At 36.0% G+C, this 19,101-nt stretch overlaps 1 protein-coding gene across 2 annotated transcripts in view; it reads right to left on the reverse strand.

Annotated features, from left to right (window-relative positions):
* The window catches only part of DMD (dystrophin), a 1,630,689-nt gene that overhangs the window by 1,306,648 nt on the left and 304,940 nt on the right, over positions 1-19,101 (reverse strand). For both annotated transcript variants that reach the window (XM_047076051.1, XM_047076052.1), the window contains exons 17-20: positions 12,359-12,504; positions 8,627-8,839; positions 5,709-5,822; positions 4,582-4,737 (exon numbers count right to left, since the gene is read on the reverse strand). In XM_047076051.1, the coding sequence (XP_046932007.1) occupies positions 4,582-4,737; positions 5,709-5,822; positions 8,627-8,839; positions 12,359-12,504 (629 nt within the window). The remainder of the gene's footprint in view (positions 1-4,581; positions 4,738-5,708; positions 5,823-8,626; positions 8,840-12,358; positions 12,505-19,101) is intronic.

The raw sequence follows: 19,101 nt of genomic DNA on the forward strand, positions 1-19,101 counted from the left end.
GGTGCTGATGGTTGCAGAGTAGGGTACCTGAGGTTGAAATTACGGAGAAATATCTGGTAATGACAATGTTTAGGTTACGGGGCTGAGACCGGGTAGCTAAGGTAGAATAGAAGACACAATCATTAGAGGAGCTTTCAAGGTAGTGAAGACTGGAAGAATCGTCCGAGAAAATATTGAAATCAGGAAGAATTATGACAGTAATGACAGTAAGTCCGTTGTTAAAATATTCAAGAAATAAGGAAGAGTGACTGAGGGATCTGTGGATGATTGTACCCAAAATATGCATTGAGTGAGAAAAAGACAGTGATTTGCAACTTATGACAATGACATCCTTCTAATCTCTAGACCCAGTGTTTCTTGGTAACTACTATAAATTTAGAGCTGCTAATTAAAAAAATATATTTATGCACTAATTATTTAGAAATGACACGTGTTTTATAATTTTATATATGCAGGTTTATGTCTATTTTATGTCTGCTTATTTTATTTACCACGCATGTACATAGTGGTTACTCTGTGCTAGGTACTCGTCTACATACTTTACAAGATTAACTCATTTGATCAATATTATAAAATTCTTATAAAGTAGACATTAATATCATCACATTCTCAATACTGGGAAACTGAAGCAGGGAGAGATTAAGCAACTTTTCCAGTACCACACACGTAGGTTATGGTGGGGGCAAGATCTAAACTGAGGCGATATGGTTCCAGAGCTCCTGGTCTTACTATGTTTGCTCTGAAACCATGAGAAATCCTTCTCCATCCTTAAGAGTTTTTGATTTTATTGGCCAAGCATTTCAGGGAAGTGAGCCTCGGAAATCTTTTCAGTGTGAGATGGGAGTTACCTTACATAAATGACATCTCTGTCTTTATATACATAGTTTATACGCCCAGTTCAAGATGTACTTCTAATTGTCTACTTCTCCAAAGTAAACACGACCAAAATGGAAGTACTGAGTAGTCTACTAAGCTAGTCAATTTTGTTCCTTCTTCAGGCCCAAGTCTTTCTTTCATTAGTTAAAGGCATTGTGGCCGACTCTGTTGTGTAACACAGGAAACTGAAAACATTTTGATTCCTCCTTGACTCTCTGGACTCTTTACCAGCAAGCACTCTTTACCAGCAAATACTGTCATTTCCAAAAGGATCTGATTAAAAGAAAAAAAAGGAACGTGTCATGTTAGAAAAAGAATAACAGTCAAAGGTGGGTATGAGTGTAGAATCCATAATCAAAAATATAACAAGGAAGAATTTGCCTAATTGGCAAAAAGACGGATAAAAGCTAAGACTACATTATACAAACATAACGTTGAGCACACTGAGTGAAATAACCTTACTGGAGACACACGAGCACTTTGGTCCAGTTTTCCCAGAATAACATATCCCTTCCGCACAATATTTGCTATATAATGAGAAAATACACATAAACAGTAATGAGAGACAGAACAACAAGCATTAAAGTGATCTCCATCTCTACTGACGATTTTGGAAAAAATCGGGAGAGGTTTGGACAGTGAACCAAACATAATGTCACCAGAGGATGACGTATTTCAAATTTCTTGTCTCTCCATCTCCACTCATGCCCTTCCTGTCCTTTGCCAGGAGTACTTTCTATCTGGCCAACTGCGGTTCTTGCCTGTTTCCGCTTGTGCCGCTTCCAGCCATTCTTCATAGAATAGGAACATAGAGAAAAGTTTTAAACAGCCACTTGAGATGATGCCACTTCTGTATCTGGAAGCTTAATACCTTCCCAATGCACTTAACGTGCAAACTAAGTCCTCACTATGACTCATGAGACCATTCACGACTTATTTCCCCCTGGTTTTCTCCTGGCTCATACTGCCCCACTTAGAGAGGCTTCCCTTCTATTCCGCATACACGCTCACTCTTCTCCCCTGCCTCAGCACTTTTTCCCACTTCATCTCAGATCCACACTTTCCCTAGTCCCCATGTCAAAGTGCCAGGTTCTTTGCACTAATCAGATGTCAGCTTTCATTCCACCTCTTCAGAAAAGACTTAACTGTCTACCCAACAAAAAGCAGGCTCCCTGCTCCTTTACTCTCATTCAGGGCATTCGGATTGCTTCCTTCAGAGAATCTGTCGACATTAAAATTAGGCATTTGTGCAATATTATGTTAATTCATTTACTTTCCATCTTCTCTACTAAACTATACCCACCATGAAGATAGATATTTATCATGTTTATTTTCTTCCCTACTTAACATCTGTTACAAAATGTGTAATAATATATACTGAAATATTCTAATAAGTAATTAAGAAATCCTAAAAATGTTTCTCTAAAAATTATGTAATTGTATGTATATTAGTTTCTTTAATAACCACATAACAAAATAATGTAAAGATATGTATAATTATGAAATCCTTCCCTTCCTCCTTTCTTCTTTCCAGTATGGTCTACCAACTTGTGAGTTATTTGAATGATGATTATCCTTTATTTTAGAAATAACTAAAATTTTGGGATTTTTTTTTTAGTTTTTATAAATTCATTTTGATAGAGAGTGCACACGTGCATGAAAATCGAGGAGAGGCAGACAGAGAGAGAATCCCAAGCAGGCTCCACACTCTCAGCACAGAGCCTGATGTGGTGCTCAAATCCATGAACCATGCAATCATGACCTGAGCCAAAACCAAGAATTGGACACTTAACTGACTGAGCCACCCAGGAACCCCTAAAATCTTGGGGTTTTTTATTTGGATACCAAACTTTTAGAATTTAAAAAGCCAACCATTTTATACCAACAAAATCAAATCATGGGATCTCAAAGGATCTCCAAGTATATCAGACATTTGGACAATTTCGTCTCTAATTGTTTTTTTTCAGATTCTGGCATCTAAAAACAAATGAGTTAATTTTAACCCAAGAAAGAACATCACACCCCATTTTGTGTGTAGCCATTTCTATAATGCATAGATTTACAGTTTCCAGTGCTCTCTGGAGCTCTGAACTGGGCCCAATACTCAAGCTTGGCTTCCATACTTTTACTGTATTGTCTGACTTCTGTTCTGGATTGCATGATACCTTTCTTAAGAAACACAGATCACTTGCCCATAAGATCAGAGCATACACAGTGTGATACATTCCATGGAGAACCAAAGAGATGTAAAATATTCTAGGACGTGATGAAAACACGGATGGGATCTATGGAATTTTTGTTATGAAGCAGGCTAATGTGTTTATACCTCTCTTAAAAGGCATATCTGTGGTGTATGTTATAGCAGACATAAGGTCTTAAACAAGGACATTTTAAGACTAACTTGAGATATTTCAAAAATTACACTTCTCTAATATGCAAAAACCTTGAGGTTTCAGTAATACTGTTGTGTGTATATGTATGTGTGTGTGTATACGTGTGTATGTATGTGTATGTGTATATATATATATATATATGTATGTGTATGTGTATATATGTATATATATGCTATAATTTTCCCTCTTGCTCTAAATTGGTGTTGTTCTTTCCATTCATCCATTAGAAACATTCAACAAATGGCTTTCATACTGGCCTTGCAGGAAAACATAAATGGTATAATCTATTACCTAAATAATATATTTTTTTTTCCTGAACATTCCTTCTAGAGCCAGCTTACTCCAGAGAAGAATGCAAGCTAGCTGACCCAGGGCTATCTTCGTCTGTGAGTTAATAGAACTGTTGAGCATTTGCCAGTGACAGTATTAGCTGGGTGACTTGCCTTGCCTTTTACTTTTCTAAATTCTTTACTTTTTCAAATTTAATTTTTGCCTTGTGGCATGATTTCTTTTCAACTTTGAAAGGTTACTGAGAAATAACGAAAGACTGGCTGTGTCTAATACACATAAGATGAAACCTCTTATTAACTTCAAAAAAGGTACTGGTATACTGAAAAATAATCACTGCTTTAGGTCAAAATTTCATCTTATGAACAAGAAGTATTCGATATATAGTACTTGTGTATATAATATTTAATTTTCCAGAATGCAATCTCAAAATTAAAAGTAATATCTATAAAACACTCTGCTGCATAAAAATGAAGCACTCGGATATGCAGAGTGATTTTGTGTTTTATTTCCCCCTCTGAGCTATTCGTGACTATTTCCCAACTTTAGCTCATTTATTGAAATAAATGTAGTAAAGAAGCTAAACTTGCCTATCGTAATAATCTGAAGTGAAAATTATTTATCATATTTGTACATGCACAGAGACTACTCATTCATTTTATTTCTGTACCAAGTATACAAGTGTAAAGTATGTTCTGCTAATCCAATTACTATTACAAAGTTATGCACAAGAGCAAACATTCGATGAAAATCAGGCCTTAAAAACAGGACACTGTTGTTAAGTATGTTCAGTATTTAAGGTCATCTCAGTCAGGATCCCGATAAGATGCATATACACTATTTAACATATATACTATTAGATTTTTTTTTTATGCTAGACAAAGGCTAGTTTGAAGTAACCATGCTTTACGGCATCGACATACTCAGAGATGAAACTTTCAAAATGGGCAATGGTAAAGGGAGACATTAAGAAATCTTAATTAGATAAAAAGAGGCAAGCCGCAGCGAAAGAGACCGTACGTACCTGTCGGCATACGTAATCCCACTGAGTGTTCAGTTCTCTGAGCTCTGTCTCAAGTCTGCAAGCAAACTCTGGCTCTGCTTCATTCTTTATCTTCTGTGCACCTTCATTGACACTGTTGAGACTGGGCTGAATTGTCTGAATATCATTGACTAAAAGCTAAGGAAATAATTCAATTTAAGCCAGCTGCAAAAATTACCACAACATACTAGAAATACAACATAGAGAGGAAACATATAATGAGGATTCATGACACTGCATGTACGTCCTTTCCTTTAAAACGTGATATACACCCACCTACAGATGTCTCAGCCTTACAAAAACTGTTCAGTGGTTTTGATGCTATGAATCAAGTACGGAATTATCTGTATTCTACTTAGATCAGATACAAAAGGAAATAAAATTATTATTCCTTGTTGGAAAAATGTGTGAAAATGATGGGCTTTAGACATCACTGTTTTTGAAATGATTTCGGTTTTCAAACTCAGGATATTGCTGCAACTGTTTATAGCATGATGGGTGTGAAGGTTATTTGTAAGCTGGATTTGTTTTTTGGTTTGTTTTTTAGCTTGGATTTGCAAAGCAAATTCTTTAAAGAGCTAGATTACTTTCATTCCACGACATGACAATGGCATAATGAATATCATTTCAAAAGTCCGTACTGTGTAATAATAGAGTACAGCGCAGCAGGTCTGAGTAGAGCAACACAGTATGACTCAAAATCTGCAATAAGACATAATAAACAGCTCAAAGGTTTCGTTGCCTTTACATTAAACTTTATTTTACACTAAAATAATCTTATGAGTGTTGAGGAAAAGATCATGCTTTTCTCTTCCTCATTTATCCAACCCAGTTTCTCAACCTTGGGCACTACCATCAATTTAAACTGGCTAATTCTTTGCTGTGAGGGGCTGTTCGGGGATACACACATTGAGGGACACACACAGCACCCCAGGCCGCTACACACCAGTAGCATCTATCCCACACCAAGCTGTGACAAAAATGTCTCTAGACATCGCTCAGTGTCCCCAAAGGGAGCAAAATAACTCTGGTTAAGGACCACTGATATAACCAAATAATAACTTTCATATAAAAGACTTCATATGATAGGGGTCATATAAAAAACTTACCCTGCACTGTTTCAGCTGTTTTTTCAGAATTTCTGAGTCCCCGAGGGCAGGCCACTCGTCCTTCAGGAAAACATCAACTTCAGCCATCCACTTCTTCAGAGTTTTGATGTGATTCTGGAATCAGAGACCCATTTTAAGCATTACTGGGGTGCCGATTTCTCTTAACACAATTCATCACAGTGATATTTATGAACACATGCCCAGGAACAATTCCCTTGTTTGAAGGATATCTCTAAGTAGCTCTTCAGGAAAAGAATATTTTTACTAAGACTGCATTTTTATGGTCCACAGTATGAGCACTGGTGTATGAAGTCTGCTATTGTTAAAAATAAAAAATTACTACCAAATGTGGTTTTATGATGTTACTCTTGAGAACATTAAATCATATCCCCCTCTAGAGAAATTTTAAGTTACAAAACAACTCATGATAATACTAACAATGTGCCCTTACAGTACATAAAACAAACTATGAACAATAAACTCAATGTAATGGTGTCTTTATAGCCTCCCTAAACCTGAACTTCCACAAATTGTTTTCTACAGTTGACAGTTTAAATAGTCCCTCTAGCTGGGAACTTTGCAGAACAAGATTTTGTCATCTTGCAAGAGAAAACTTCTGATTTTAATTTCTTATTTGCTTGACCAGGCTGAAGTAATGATCGGGTGAAAAATGTCATCTTTTATCATTTATAAATAGCCAAGTATCTCCCATTATTCTTTTTCATATATTGCTTTTTTCCCCCTCCTGCTTTTTTTGGCTACTTTTCAAATGTATGATTTTCGAGCTCCTTTATTTTCCACACAATTCAAATACGCTGCCCAGATGTGCTATTTTCTCCCTTCTTAATTAAATTTCTGTTGAAAATATGTGCTTCACAGAAAGCTTCCCTTTCAATATGATTAATAATAATGCTTTTTAAAAGCATTTGACTAAATCTAAGAACTTCAGTTCTCAACATTATCATCTTGCTGATATCTCTGGAGTCTGGTTTTGCATTTCTTCCACATCACCACTGTCCTAGTTCAGATCTTATCACTGGCTCCTTGATTACTGCATTAGGTCTTTTTGGTATCTGCCTCAATCTTACCCTATGCTAATCCATTCTCCACTCTCCATGTGTCAGTGTTTTTCTTCTGTCCTCCTTCTTCTTATCACAGTGATGCTTTGAAAACAATGATATCTTTCCCCCCTCTAAAATAGCAGAGGTTCCAAATTATTATTACTTTTAATTCCATCCCTATTAGGTTGTAATTCATGTTTCAAAGCATGGCATCCAGGACCGCTCATTATCTACTCCTAGGTCATTTTTCTAATAGTATACTTTATTTATCTCCAAACATATTTTTGTCTTTTCAAAAGTGAACCCCTTCTGGCTAAGAGGATGTATCACTTCATTTTGTTAGGTACCCTTTTCCCCCCCTCTTTATCAGCTGACTAAATTCTACTTCTTCAAGGTGTAGCCCAAATAACCCATATTCCAATAACATTTCATAACCCCTTTGCCCAGTGTATGTTGGACTTTCTTTCTGTCTACTGTCATAATGTTTACCACACTGTTTAATTCACTTTTTACGTTGACTGGAAAATGGCCTCCCAAGGTGTTCATGGCCCCATCCATGGAACCTGTGAAAATGTTACCTTATATAGCAAAAAATACTTTGCAGATGAGATTAAGGATTTTGAAATTGGAAGATTATTCTGAGTTATCGAGCCAGGCACAATGTAATCACAAGGGTTCTTAGTAAGAGGGGGTTGGGGGTAAGAGAGCTAGAGAGAGAGGCTGTAAGATGCTCTACTGCTGAACTTGAAGAAAGAGGATGGGATTATCAGCCATGAAATCCATGTCATCTCCAGAAGCTAACAACAACAAGGAAACAGATTTTGTGCTAAAGCCTCTAGAAAAGACAGAGCCCTGCCTACGTCTTCATTTTAGCCCACTGCAACTGATTTTGGACTTCTGACCTCTAGAACTGTAAGATAACAAACTTGTGTTGTTTTAAGCTACTATATTTGTTACAACAGCAATAGGAAACTAACACACTTACCATATCCCTTCACTAGAATATGAGCTCCTTGTTGGCGAGGACCATGTAATTATATTCTCTTCTACCTCTGATACTGGTAAAAGTGTGTGCGTGTGTGTGTGTGTGTACACATACGTTTACATGTAGAGACCTGTTCGTAAGTATATTGTGCTTTATAGAATGTTGTAGGATTGCTCATTTTTTTTGGTTCGTAAGCAGTAAAAACAAACAACAGCTGAACTGAGACTTAAACCCAGAAGCATGTTGTCCCAATGCTTTCCAGCATGCCACGATGATGTCCAAGATTCATTCCAGCATTAATATTTTTCATAGTAATTTGCCACATAAGAGAGGTATTACTTGGATCACTAAATATTTTAGATTTTAAAATGTAATTGTTGGTTTACTATTTTCAGCTTAGCTGATTAGTAGTATGGTGGCACCATTTAAACAACTTAAGTCAGTAGGAGCTGGTCTATGGCATGTAATAAGGTCAAATTTTGATACACAATTACAAGTAAAATATGCTGATAAAATGATTTGACTATATTACATGGTAGATAATTGTTTTACCTATATTTTAAAGGACAACCAGACTAACGGAAAGACTAGTTTTGAAAATTATTAAGCTAAAAATATGTCCTATCAGTTTTGGGGAAAAAATATAATTCTAAAGAAAATCTAAGAAGCAGAACGCTTAATTATGGTTTTCTTAAACATGCAAAAAAAACCCCACTCATTTCACAAAATTGTGTCTTTTGATCTCATCACTGAATTTGAAGAAGTATTTTGAAGAGGTTAAATGTCTGTTTGCCTTTAAATTTGTAACACATCACTAGGGGAGAAACCAGCAAAGAAAAAAAATGAATACAAAAAGTCCAATCCTGACTTACCTGAATTTTTCGAAGTTTTGCCATTTGCTCCTCTAGCTTTTGGCAATGCTCAAGCAGCTGAGAGGACAGCTTCTTCCAGCGGCCCTCAATCTCTTCAAATTCCGTTTGGTACTTCCGGCTAATATCAGATGGTGCTTTCCTTGACATCTCTTTCACAGTAGTGCTGAGATAGTTTAGGCCACTTTGTTGCTCTTGCAGGGAACTTTGTAAAGCCTCAAAAATTAAAAAAGGGAAAGTACATGTATACTAATTGAGGAATAATAACCAGTTTCATTGTACAGTTTCACTTGCAAGTTTCAGCTACATGTATTTGAAGTGAAAGCTATGTGGGGCACCTGGGTGGCTCAGTCAGTTAAGCGTGCCACTTTAGCTCAGGTCATGATCTTGCATTTGTGGGTTCAAGCCCACATCGGGCTCTGTGCTGATAGCTCAGAGCCTGGAGGCTGCTTTGGATTCTGTGTTTCCCTTTCTCTCTGCCCCTACCCTGTTTGTGCTCTCTCTCTGTCTCTCAAAAACAATAAAACAAAATGTTCAAAAAACAAACAAACTGAAAGCTATGTGATTGAAACACCTAAAAAATAGATGATGTGCTGCAATTTACAGAATAACTAGTAGTAATTTAAATCATACTGTTTATGGGGTGCCTGAGGGGCTCAGTCTGTTGAGCGTCCAACTTTGGCTCAGTCATGATCCCACAGTTCGTGAGTTTGAGACCCACATCAGGCTGTCTGAAGACAGCGCAGAGACAACTTTGGATCCTCTGACTCCCTCTCTCTCTGCCCCTCCCCTGCTCACAGTCTCTCTATCTCAAAATAAACATTAAAAAAAAAGACAAACTAAATTCTACCGTTTATCATAAAAGTAATTTGCACATTAATATTTTATTTAAAAATCTATGCCTGTTTTTATGAACAACATCAAATATATCCAAAAGTGTATCTTAATGGACCAGAGTTTTAGCACACCTAATTTTATTGTATCTTCTGTATATGAGTACTGTATTTATGATACTGTTAGGGAGCTTCATTTAATTCTACTGGGCTTTTATTAAGACAATTTCTGACCTTTCTAGGTAAAAACCTAACTAAATCATATAGATACATGGTATAACAAAACTGACTAAGTTATCACTGGTCTACTGATGCCAATTAACCCTAGTTTCATATCTTTCACAATTTTTTGCAGGGATATAATGAAATTCTAGGAGAATTTTTGGGAGAATTTATAAAGTTGGTTTTACAATTGTTCTGTGTTACCTATGCAATTGCTGACAACAGGATGTCTATCTTTAGGTTTTCCCCACTCAATATTCATTTGTTACTTTCTGGTTATGAAATAATAAAAGCCCAAGATAAAACACGGAAAAAAATACCCACTTACATATATGATTTTATGTAAACTTCCAGTGTTTCTATGTATACCTAAACACTGAATATGTTATTATAAACACACATAAACAATCATCCCTTCTTTTACAGAAAGACTTATAATATCCCACAAATACATCAATACATAACTTTTATAGTTGTATAATGTCTTATGCCTATTTTGTGGCATTTTATTTTTTTTTACTCTGCTTTAATTTTACTTCATTAAATTCGATTTATTATTTAGACAATATCTAGCATGCATATAACTACATTTTGAGCTAGGCCCTTTTTGTGAGCATTTTGCCACATCATTAAGTATTTTTCAAAAACATAAAATTTAATGGCTTCCTGGTTCGTTTAACCATTTCCCATTATTAGCTCTACAAAGTAACTTCTAGCTTTCCACTCCTGTAAATTATGTTTCTGATCTACCTATCTATCCCCATCTATTTGATTCTTTAGTGTATTCTGATTACTGCCTACGATAAAGACTTCATGAAAACACTATTCACATGTATAACATCATGAATTATTTTGTATGTTATTAGCAAGTGGCGAAACATTTTTCTCAGCAAAATTTCAATTCAATTTGCATTCCCACCAGAAAGTGAGAAGGGAGCTCATTGCTGCTGGACCTGCACTTATTATATCATTTTTTTGCAACTTAGATGTGAAAAATGGTATTTCATTGTATAAACTAGTACTTCGTCCTTTCCAATTCGACTTACAACTTTCCATAGGTTTAATGGCTGTTTATGTCTTTTTTTGTGACTTCCTTATTAATGACTTTCTCCCAGATTCAGACAAATTTTTTCCTCGGTCTCATCTTTCTTTAAAATCGCCTCCAGTATTTTTAGAGTATTTGCAACTGTGTCCAGTGATTTGTGTGCTTCTCTATCATATGTTTTAAAATATTTTACTTAAAAATTTCTCCAAAAATCATGCTTATTGAAATGTTTGGAACATTTTAACATATGTGGTATTTTGCTTTGTTGTAACATCTGATACAAACTTCTAACTACATCTTTTTGAGCTACTTAATACAATTTCTCAATAATATTTATAAATAATTTTTGTCTTCAACGTTTTTTTCAGAAGTTTACTCCCCTGCTCATCTGCCCACCATTTTGTATATAGTTAATCCATTCCTCTAATTGCTATATCTTTGTACTCTTTTTGAAGTTAGAGTTCTATTAAGCCACATATTCTTTTTTTTTTTTTTTTTTTTAATTTTTTTTTTTTCAACGTTTATTTATTTTTGGGACAGAGAGAGACAGAGCATGAACGGGGGAGGGGCAGAGAGAGAGAGGGAGACACAGAACCGGAAACAGGCTCCAGGCTCTGAGCCATCAGCCCAGAGCCCGACGCGGGGCTCGAACTCACGGGCCGCGAGATCGTGACCTGGCTGAAGTCGGACGCTTAACCGACTGCGCCACCCAGGCGCCCCAAGCCACATATTCTTTAAAGTGAACTTTTAAATCATTCCAAGTATTAGAAACAACAACATAATGAAGAAAAAAGAAGATCCAACAATATTAGGTTGCTTGGTGTGATAGTAGAGAAAACAGTCTAAACAGGGCAATATACACTGAGAAATTTACATAAAAGTTTTTAAAGAAATAATTATAAAATCACTTTCTTAAAAAAATTTAATTCTTGAAAAAGAACTCTTCGTATACAAGTCACATTTTAATTTTGTTCTTATTTCTCAGAATGGAGACATATCTCAGCTCATAAATATAATTAATGAATGCTTTCTTGTCTTAAAAAGTAAAATGTGATTGGATATACAACATGGGCTTTTCAGAATTGGTAGGAAAAGTATTCTAAAATCTCTTACAAATTATCTTTTTCATTTCCCATATTAGTATTTTTTATTACTTGATATAAAGCTGCTAAAAATTTAGGTAATAAAACTCAAAAACTAATTATGATATTACAAAAGATTAGAGTTTAAAACTTATTTTATAACGACACTGATTTTACCACTGTTTGGGAATGTGAATGGAGTTATAAATCAGGAAGCAAGGGGTGGGGGCAATAATACCACAGCTTTTATAATCATCAAAATCAATGTGTCTGAAAATACATACTAAACAATAAAGAATATACTTCATACGCAGACCATGACACTGTCTTCAAAGGTGGAATTTTTGTCTGAGGGATAGAAGGCACAAATGCATAAAATATGACATTTTTAAAGTCCTCATTTTTCCAACTGGTACACCATCATACTTGCCACAATTATTTTAATTCTATTATTTTAAGGTTACACCATTGTGAAAAGAAAAGTTACACCAATGTGACTGCTTGATAGATGACATCTGCACTATTTGCTTCAGACAGTCAAACATTCACAGACCTGTAACTCTTCAAGTCTCTGCTCCATGATGTCATATTCAGTGACAGTAACCTGAGGTCTAGAGAGTTTGGTTTCTGACTGCTGGATCCACGTCAGGATGGTACTCATGGTCTCCTGATAGCGCATGGGTGGCAATGTGTCAAACACTTTATCAAAAGGGAAAAGAAGAGAATCATTTCACTATTTTAAACTTTGTCATTATGTTTTCCTAAGTTGTCAGCAAACTCAATCACACTGCTAATTACAAATATTACCAAGTTGTAAAAACTTGAAGATATAAATTAAAATGTGATTATGACATTGAAGATAAATTCCTACTACGTATCTCACATTTTGATAGAAAGTATACACACGTACACAGACACATTACAGTGAATCTTCATATCAGCCTTGCAAGTTCACAGGGTTAAAGCCATTTTCTTTTAAGGCAAGGAAATGGCCAAACACAGAGGCTGCACAATTTGACCATGGTGCCAGAGAAGGTACTTGGAGGAGAAACCAAGCAGAGTACACGTATACTGACTTTGAAGGCTACTCTTTTCATGTGCTATCATTTACCTTTGGAGAAAACAGTGTCTTATCCACAGAAGTTGATATTTTAAATTGTATCCTGTCACTTCTTATTTTGCTAAAAAAAAACCTCTGTGTACTTAGTATGTGTCAGAAACGCTAATACTATCATTGTTACTATCATTCTTAATTCTTACCTGTGAGAAATGTGTTTTTAGTCTCATTTACAGTTGAGGAAACTGAGGCTACAAAAAAAGGTCAACTAATTTGCTCACACTTAAGAGCCTAGTAAGTGTAGAGCTTAGGATTTTAAACCAGGTTTATCTGGTTTCAAAGTCAAAACCACTCCTCAACAGCACACTTTCCCTGGTATCTATTTATGTATAAATTAGGGAATGAAAAATACATTAAGGAAAGTGTAATTTACGGGTATGTATATGCACTTAAACCATAAGTGTGTGTGTATGTGTGTATATACACACATGTGTATATGTATATATATACACACATACACACACACACACACATATATATACACATTTTACATAACTATAATCATATAGTTAAATAGTACCTACATTAAATGAGAGAAAATAAAAATTTTCAGATTTGTCAGATTATAAAAAAGTGCTCATCTCTGAATTGTTGAGTTTTTTCTGTAAAACTGCTTCTCATCTGTATGCAGGTGCAAGACAAAAAGTCTTCTCAATGAGAGCTAAGCCATACTTCCACTCTATTCTGAGAGAAAGCAGAGGACTCGTAACATGATCAAGAAGTACCTCTGTATCTCCCATGTAAGTTATGTAGCACAAGCAAAAGCCCACACAGTCTAAGATCCTCCCTAGCCTTTCCATGTGTGTTTTCACTTCCTTTAAATCCAGCTCTGTGTTCAGTTTTTGAAAGTGCAAAACTGATTTATGAGGTTACATCATGGCATCAAACTTATCGTTACTGTTTCTTTTTTTCTAGAATTCTCACCCATGGTTCATAGAAGGCCCTCTAGACCGTTCACCTCTCCAGACTCACCTTTCATCACCCTCACCCCCCTGTGCTCCAGGGACACAAAACTTCTCTGATTCTGGCCCTCACCTACTACCCCTAGTCTTATTAATCCCTACTGATCGTCTGGCTTCTGTGTTAAGCACTTCATTCTCTAGGAAATCTTTGCTTACCTTCCCAGCTTGGGTAAGTCTCCTTTAGTTTCAGAGACCTGGCCTAGGCCAGGTCAAGCACTCATCTCAAGCTATAATTATAAAAACACCAGCTTGATTTTGTGATTAATGGCTGTGATTTTTCCCAGTTTTCAAGTATAATGACAGCAAGAAGCATGTGGTTTTAGCTCAGCGATTGATCCCCAATGACCACTATGGTATTATAAAAGGAATCAGTATGTGTTGGATGAGTAACTACAGGTTAGAAAGTGTAACCTTGAGCACACACACAAAAAGAATGCCTTTGCCAGGAACACAGGAGAAAACCAGTATTTGGTGAAGCCTAGATTCTGAACAAGAGGAGAAAGAATTTACCTGGAGAATTTAGACATTCTTCTCATTCCACCTATTAAATCTTCTCATTCCACCCACGGAACCTTCTCAACACTGAATAAATAGCTTAAACTGACATTATTCCTCGTCTCCTTTCTCACTTCATGGTTTCTAGACAATAGGTAGACTTTCTTTAATTGCATTTTTTCTGGTATAATTCATTTGTAAATGTACAAATGTACAATGTACACACACGTTTTGGTTTTCTCCTGGAATTCTTTTTTTTTTTTTAACGTTTATTTATTTTTGAGACAGAGAGAGACAGAGCATGAATGGGAGAGGGTCAGAGAGAGGGAGACACAGAATCCGAAACAGGCTCCAGGCTCTGAGCTGTCAGCACAGAGCCCGACGCGGGGCTCAAACTCACGGACCGCGAAATCATGACCTGAGCCGAAGTCGGCTGCTCAACCGACTGAGCCACCCAGGTGCCCCATCCTGGAATTCTTTTGACAAACAACAAAATCATGTTCAAAACTGTATCACTTCGGAACAGAACAATAGATAAGGTAACAATTTTTATTATATCCTAATGAGGAATGTTTATATTTCTATGGAAATAGGACCACCACTGCATTAAAAAAAGCTTCTACCTCTCTCTATGTACACATACATATGAATAAGATATATATGTATATATTTAATATTTGTGTATCATTTATTAATTCCTCAAACTACTTATTGAGTGTCAATTTCAGCCTTTGTGATATCCTTTAGGGATACAATAATTTAAAAAAACAGAGTCCCTATATTCACTGCCTTCACAGTTTACTCATGCAGCCAGATAATACTCTAATATAGTTTTGATCAGATTGTAATTAATTTTATAAAAGAGACAAAAAGTGCTGTGACAGTAAACAATAAGAACATTACATTTACACTGGGAGCTCATAAAAATTAACTTTTGGGCAAAGATATGAAGGAGTAAGAATGAGCTGTGCTAGGGCTTCTGGGAAAATACACAGGGCTCTGAAGTAGGGAATATGGGATGGTTTTCAGGAAATGAAAGGTCAATATGACGTAGAGAGAAAATAAGCACGAATGCAGCTGTAACTGGAAGTAGGCAAAGCCCCCATTTTAAGCAGAGCCTTGTAAGTACCTTTTAACTAAGACCAAAAGCCAATCATTGAATGTATTATATGCAAAGGTGTGACACAGATTTTCTTTAAGAAAAATCTTTCTGGGGGCATCTGGGTGGCTCAGTTGGTCGAGCGTCCAACTCTGGATATCAGCTCAGGATCATGATGTCACAGTTCATGAGACTGAGCCCCTTGTTGGGGCTTGGGATTCTCTCTTTCCCTTCTGCCCCCGATCCCCACAAGTACACAAGTGCTCTCTCTCTCTCTCTCTCTCAAAAATAAAGAAATGAACATTAAACAATTTTTAAAAAAGATAAATCCTTCTGGCAGAAACATAGCAAATAGATTTCTCACTGTCAACAATGGATAAAGTGAAGACAAATTAGTGGTCCAGGCAAGAAACCCTGGTAGCCTGAATGAACATGATGACCATTAATAAGAAAAGAAAGTTAGATGTGAGAATGATTTGGGAGATAAAAACGCATGGGGTGGGAGAATGAAGAGCAACAAGAGAGGAAGTGAACGAGGGACAAGGAATATCAAGGACGATTCTGAGGTTTCTGACTGTGTAGCTCCATAGATGTTGTTCTTGTCCCTGATACTGGAGGAGCCAAAGAGGAAATTGTTGTCAGGTGCAGAATTGCCCACCATGGGATTATCTTCTTGGGACTCCAAGGGTTTGCAATACCTTAAGATACTTAAATGGAAAGGCAAGGGAATAGATGAGCATAAGAACCCAGCACTTAGTGGATAGGAGCGGACTGGAGATAAAACTTTTTTGTTTACAACATACAATTAAAGCCAAGGATACCTTTACTTATATAGTTTCCTTCTAGATGTAAAAAAGCATTTGTTATCAAGCATGATTTACCTAGTAGCTGAAAACTGATTATAAGGCACACAAATTATGTCATCTAAGCCAGACTTACTTGAGAATACTAGTGAAGGATTCCTAATTCTGTTTCAGATTTAAAAGTAAGAAAAAAAAATCTGGTGCAAAGGTCAGCTGCACCCAAGGGCAAACTCAGTACAACCTGTTCTACCTATGTGTCAGTGAGATATTTGTGGATGCTGCCCTAGGGACCCCAAAGTAAAAGTAGACCTAGTCCTGTTCCATCTAGGGAAGTTCACTGTCTTCTTTTTATGTAGAAAGAGAGATTAATAACTCAATTGATACTTTTCTCTTGACTGACAGTAATGAGAAAGTAAACATATTTAAAAACCTACTATCTTAAAGGATTATAAGAGTGTTATTAACGTCCTTTGGTCCAGCCCAGATCCCTGAAAGAAAAAAAAAGGCCTAAGGATTTAGTATTTCCCCAATATTGTTTATAAATATATGACATTCATCTCAAAATAAATATTCTTATGATGGTTTCTACTATTCTTTTGCTAAAGTGCCATTTAAAAAATATAGATACATTCTTAATGTTTCATGATTAGGGAAGCATATTCCACAAAATTAAAGTTAATATAAAGGATTATAGTTTCAGAAGCACCTGTTGTGAATACTGGGAAAGTGAATGTTAAGGGCTACCATGCTGAACTACTGTTTATCTTGAAAGGTACAAAAAAACCCATTAATCTCCAGTCCCTTAGTATAGCCATATGAAGGATGGCAATGAAAACGTATGGTCGCATTTACATCTAAAATTGTTGTAGAAGAGTATAAAAAATGTTTTCCACATCTTTTACTTAAAAATCCCTTCTGTTATAGTCAATTGAGTTAAAAATGGAAGGGGTTTCAGAGAAGAGAAAAGGTAAGAAAGGAGAGCAAGGAGAGAACAAAAGAGACAAGGCGAGATTATTTCGTCAAAAAAAAAAAAACGTGTGCAATTAAGTGCTTTCTTTTCTGCAATACATGAGTCTATATCAAAGGGTAAAAAACTTTAACTGAAGAGCAAGATAAACAGAGACATCATCTGAAAATCGGACTTCTTCCCCCAGTGTAAGACAGAGCTATCATAATAACGCTGAGATCTTAAAACACTAGGTTATATATGGTACTTAAAAAAAATCACAACAATCTCTCTTCAAAATTAAAACAAAAGTACTTAGGGAAAATAAAGGTACTTCGCTCTCACACAAAAAAATGGAGTAGAGAGAAGGAATATAGAAATGTGTTATCCACTGCGGTAGCCACTAGCTACACAGGTCCAGTGAGCACTGGAAAGGGGAAAGGTGGTTAGTATTAATTTTGATTCTTAAAATGATATTATTTGGATGTGTTGAGATAAAATATTCAGTTAAAATTACCTTCACTTGTTTCTTGTTTAATATGGTTATTAGAAAATTCAAAATTACATATATGGTTCACATTCTATTTCTACTGAATGAGCTTATGTACAAGCTGCAGGAAGTCATTCATTTGGGGAAGGAAAGAGAACATGTATGTTAGTGGTCTGTCAATACTGACAGCATTTTAAAACATTGAAACATCTGCTATGAATACGAAGTTGACTCTAACTTGAATTTCTCATCATTTGTAAGCAGAAATTAGTGATGACTTAATATAGGATGTGTGTGTGTGTGTGTGTGTGTGTGTGTGTGTGTGTAGAAACTTAACTAACAGCACTTTCTACTTCTTTGATAAATCTTTTTTGAGAAATGCTCATATTGAAGCTATCCAACTTTCCCCCATCCCTCACAGTTAATTACAATGGCACCAAACAGTATAATCAACAAAGAGCCTTTTCTGCAACTCCAAACCTTATGAAACGAGATAAACCATGGCACAGAGCAATTATTTCTTTACACCGTGAACACTGGCAGAAGATGTCCAGAAAGAAGCGGGGACGCACAGTACAGGATGATTAACATACTAGAAATTATCCCTCAGAGACTGAGACAAGGAAGAAATTCTGAATATGGGACTTGAATTTCCAATGCCGACACAAAAGCGAACACCTTAGCTTGACACTCACTCAAGGACCTTTGTGGTCAGAATTCAATCAACTGCTCAGCCCAAATGCCCATCATCAAAAATCCTCCAGCCACAATCTAGCATCATGCTTCTGCCCCTCCTTCTGCTACTCAGGCTCCAGGCCCACGAAGGCCCTCAGGACACTGATAGGAGCAAAATAGATGGGTCTATGAGAATTGTATCTAAGACCACCTTAAAAAGTTTTTGAAAAGTCAGGTCTCCAATCAATCAACTGAAATCTCTGTCTTTTTCATAAGGATTGTCTAGTATCCACTGCTGGAATAACTAATTCCTTCTCCACTTTTAATCACAATTTTCTACCCAAGCTTATCTAAGTATAAACTACTATACCACTCAACTATTGATTACAAATTAGGTTTTGCAGGTTTTTTTTTTTTTTTGCTGCATTTCCCCCTTTCCACATTATTTTCAAAAACTAGGCCCTATCTTAAGAACTTCTATTAAATAATTTCCTAAAATACATTTTTATTTTTTTATGCTCTACTTGGCATTTAGCATACGTTCCTAGTATTCTCCCAGTCAAGGAATGATTCTTACACCTCAGGGGATGAAGCACAGATCTAGCTTAACTAAGCAAGTCTGTTATGCTTGAGGTTGACGGTATCAGTGAAGAGAACAAAAAAGGCCATTTCCAATTTTTTTCTTGATTTTTTCTGGAGTTAAAGAGCA

The sequence above is a fragment of the Lynx rufus genome, unplaced genomic scaffold, assembly GCF_022079265.1.
Source record: "Lynx rufus isolate CCGP_SWC_20201006 ecotype Redwood Valley unplaced genomic scaffold, mLynRuf1.p SCAF_14, whole genome shotgun sequence".
Classification (NCBI taxonomy): domain Eukaryota; kingdom Metazoa; phylum Chordata; class Mammalia; order Carnivora; family Felidae; genus Lynx; species Lynx rufus.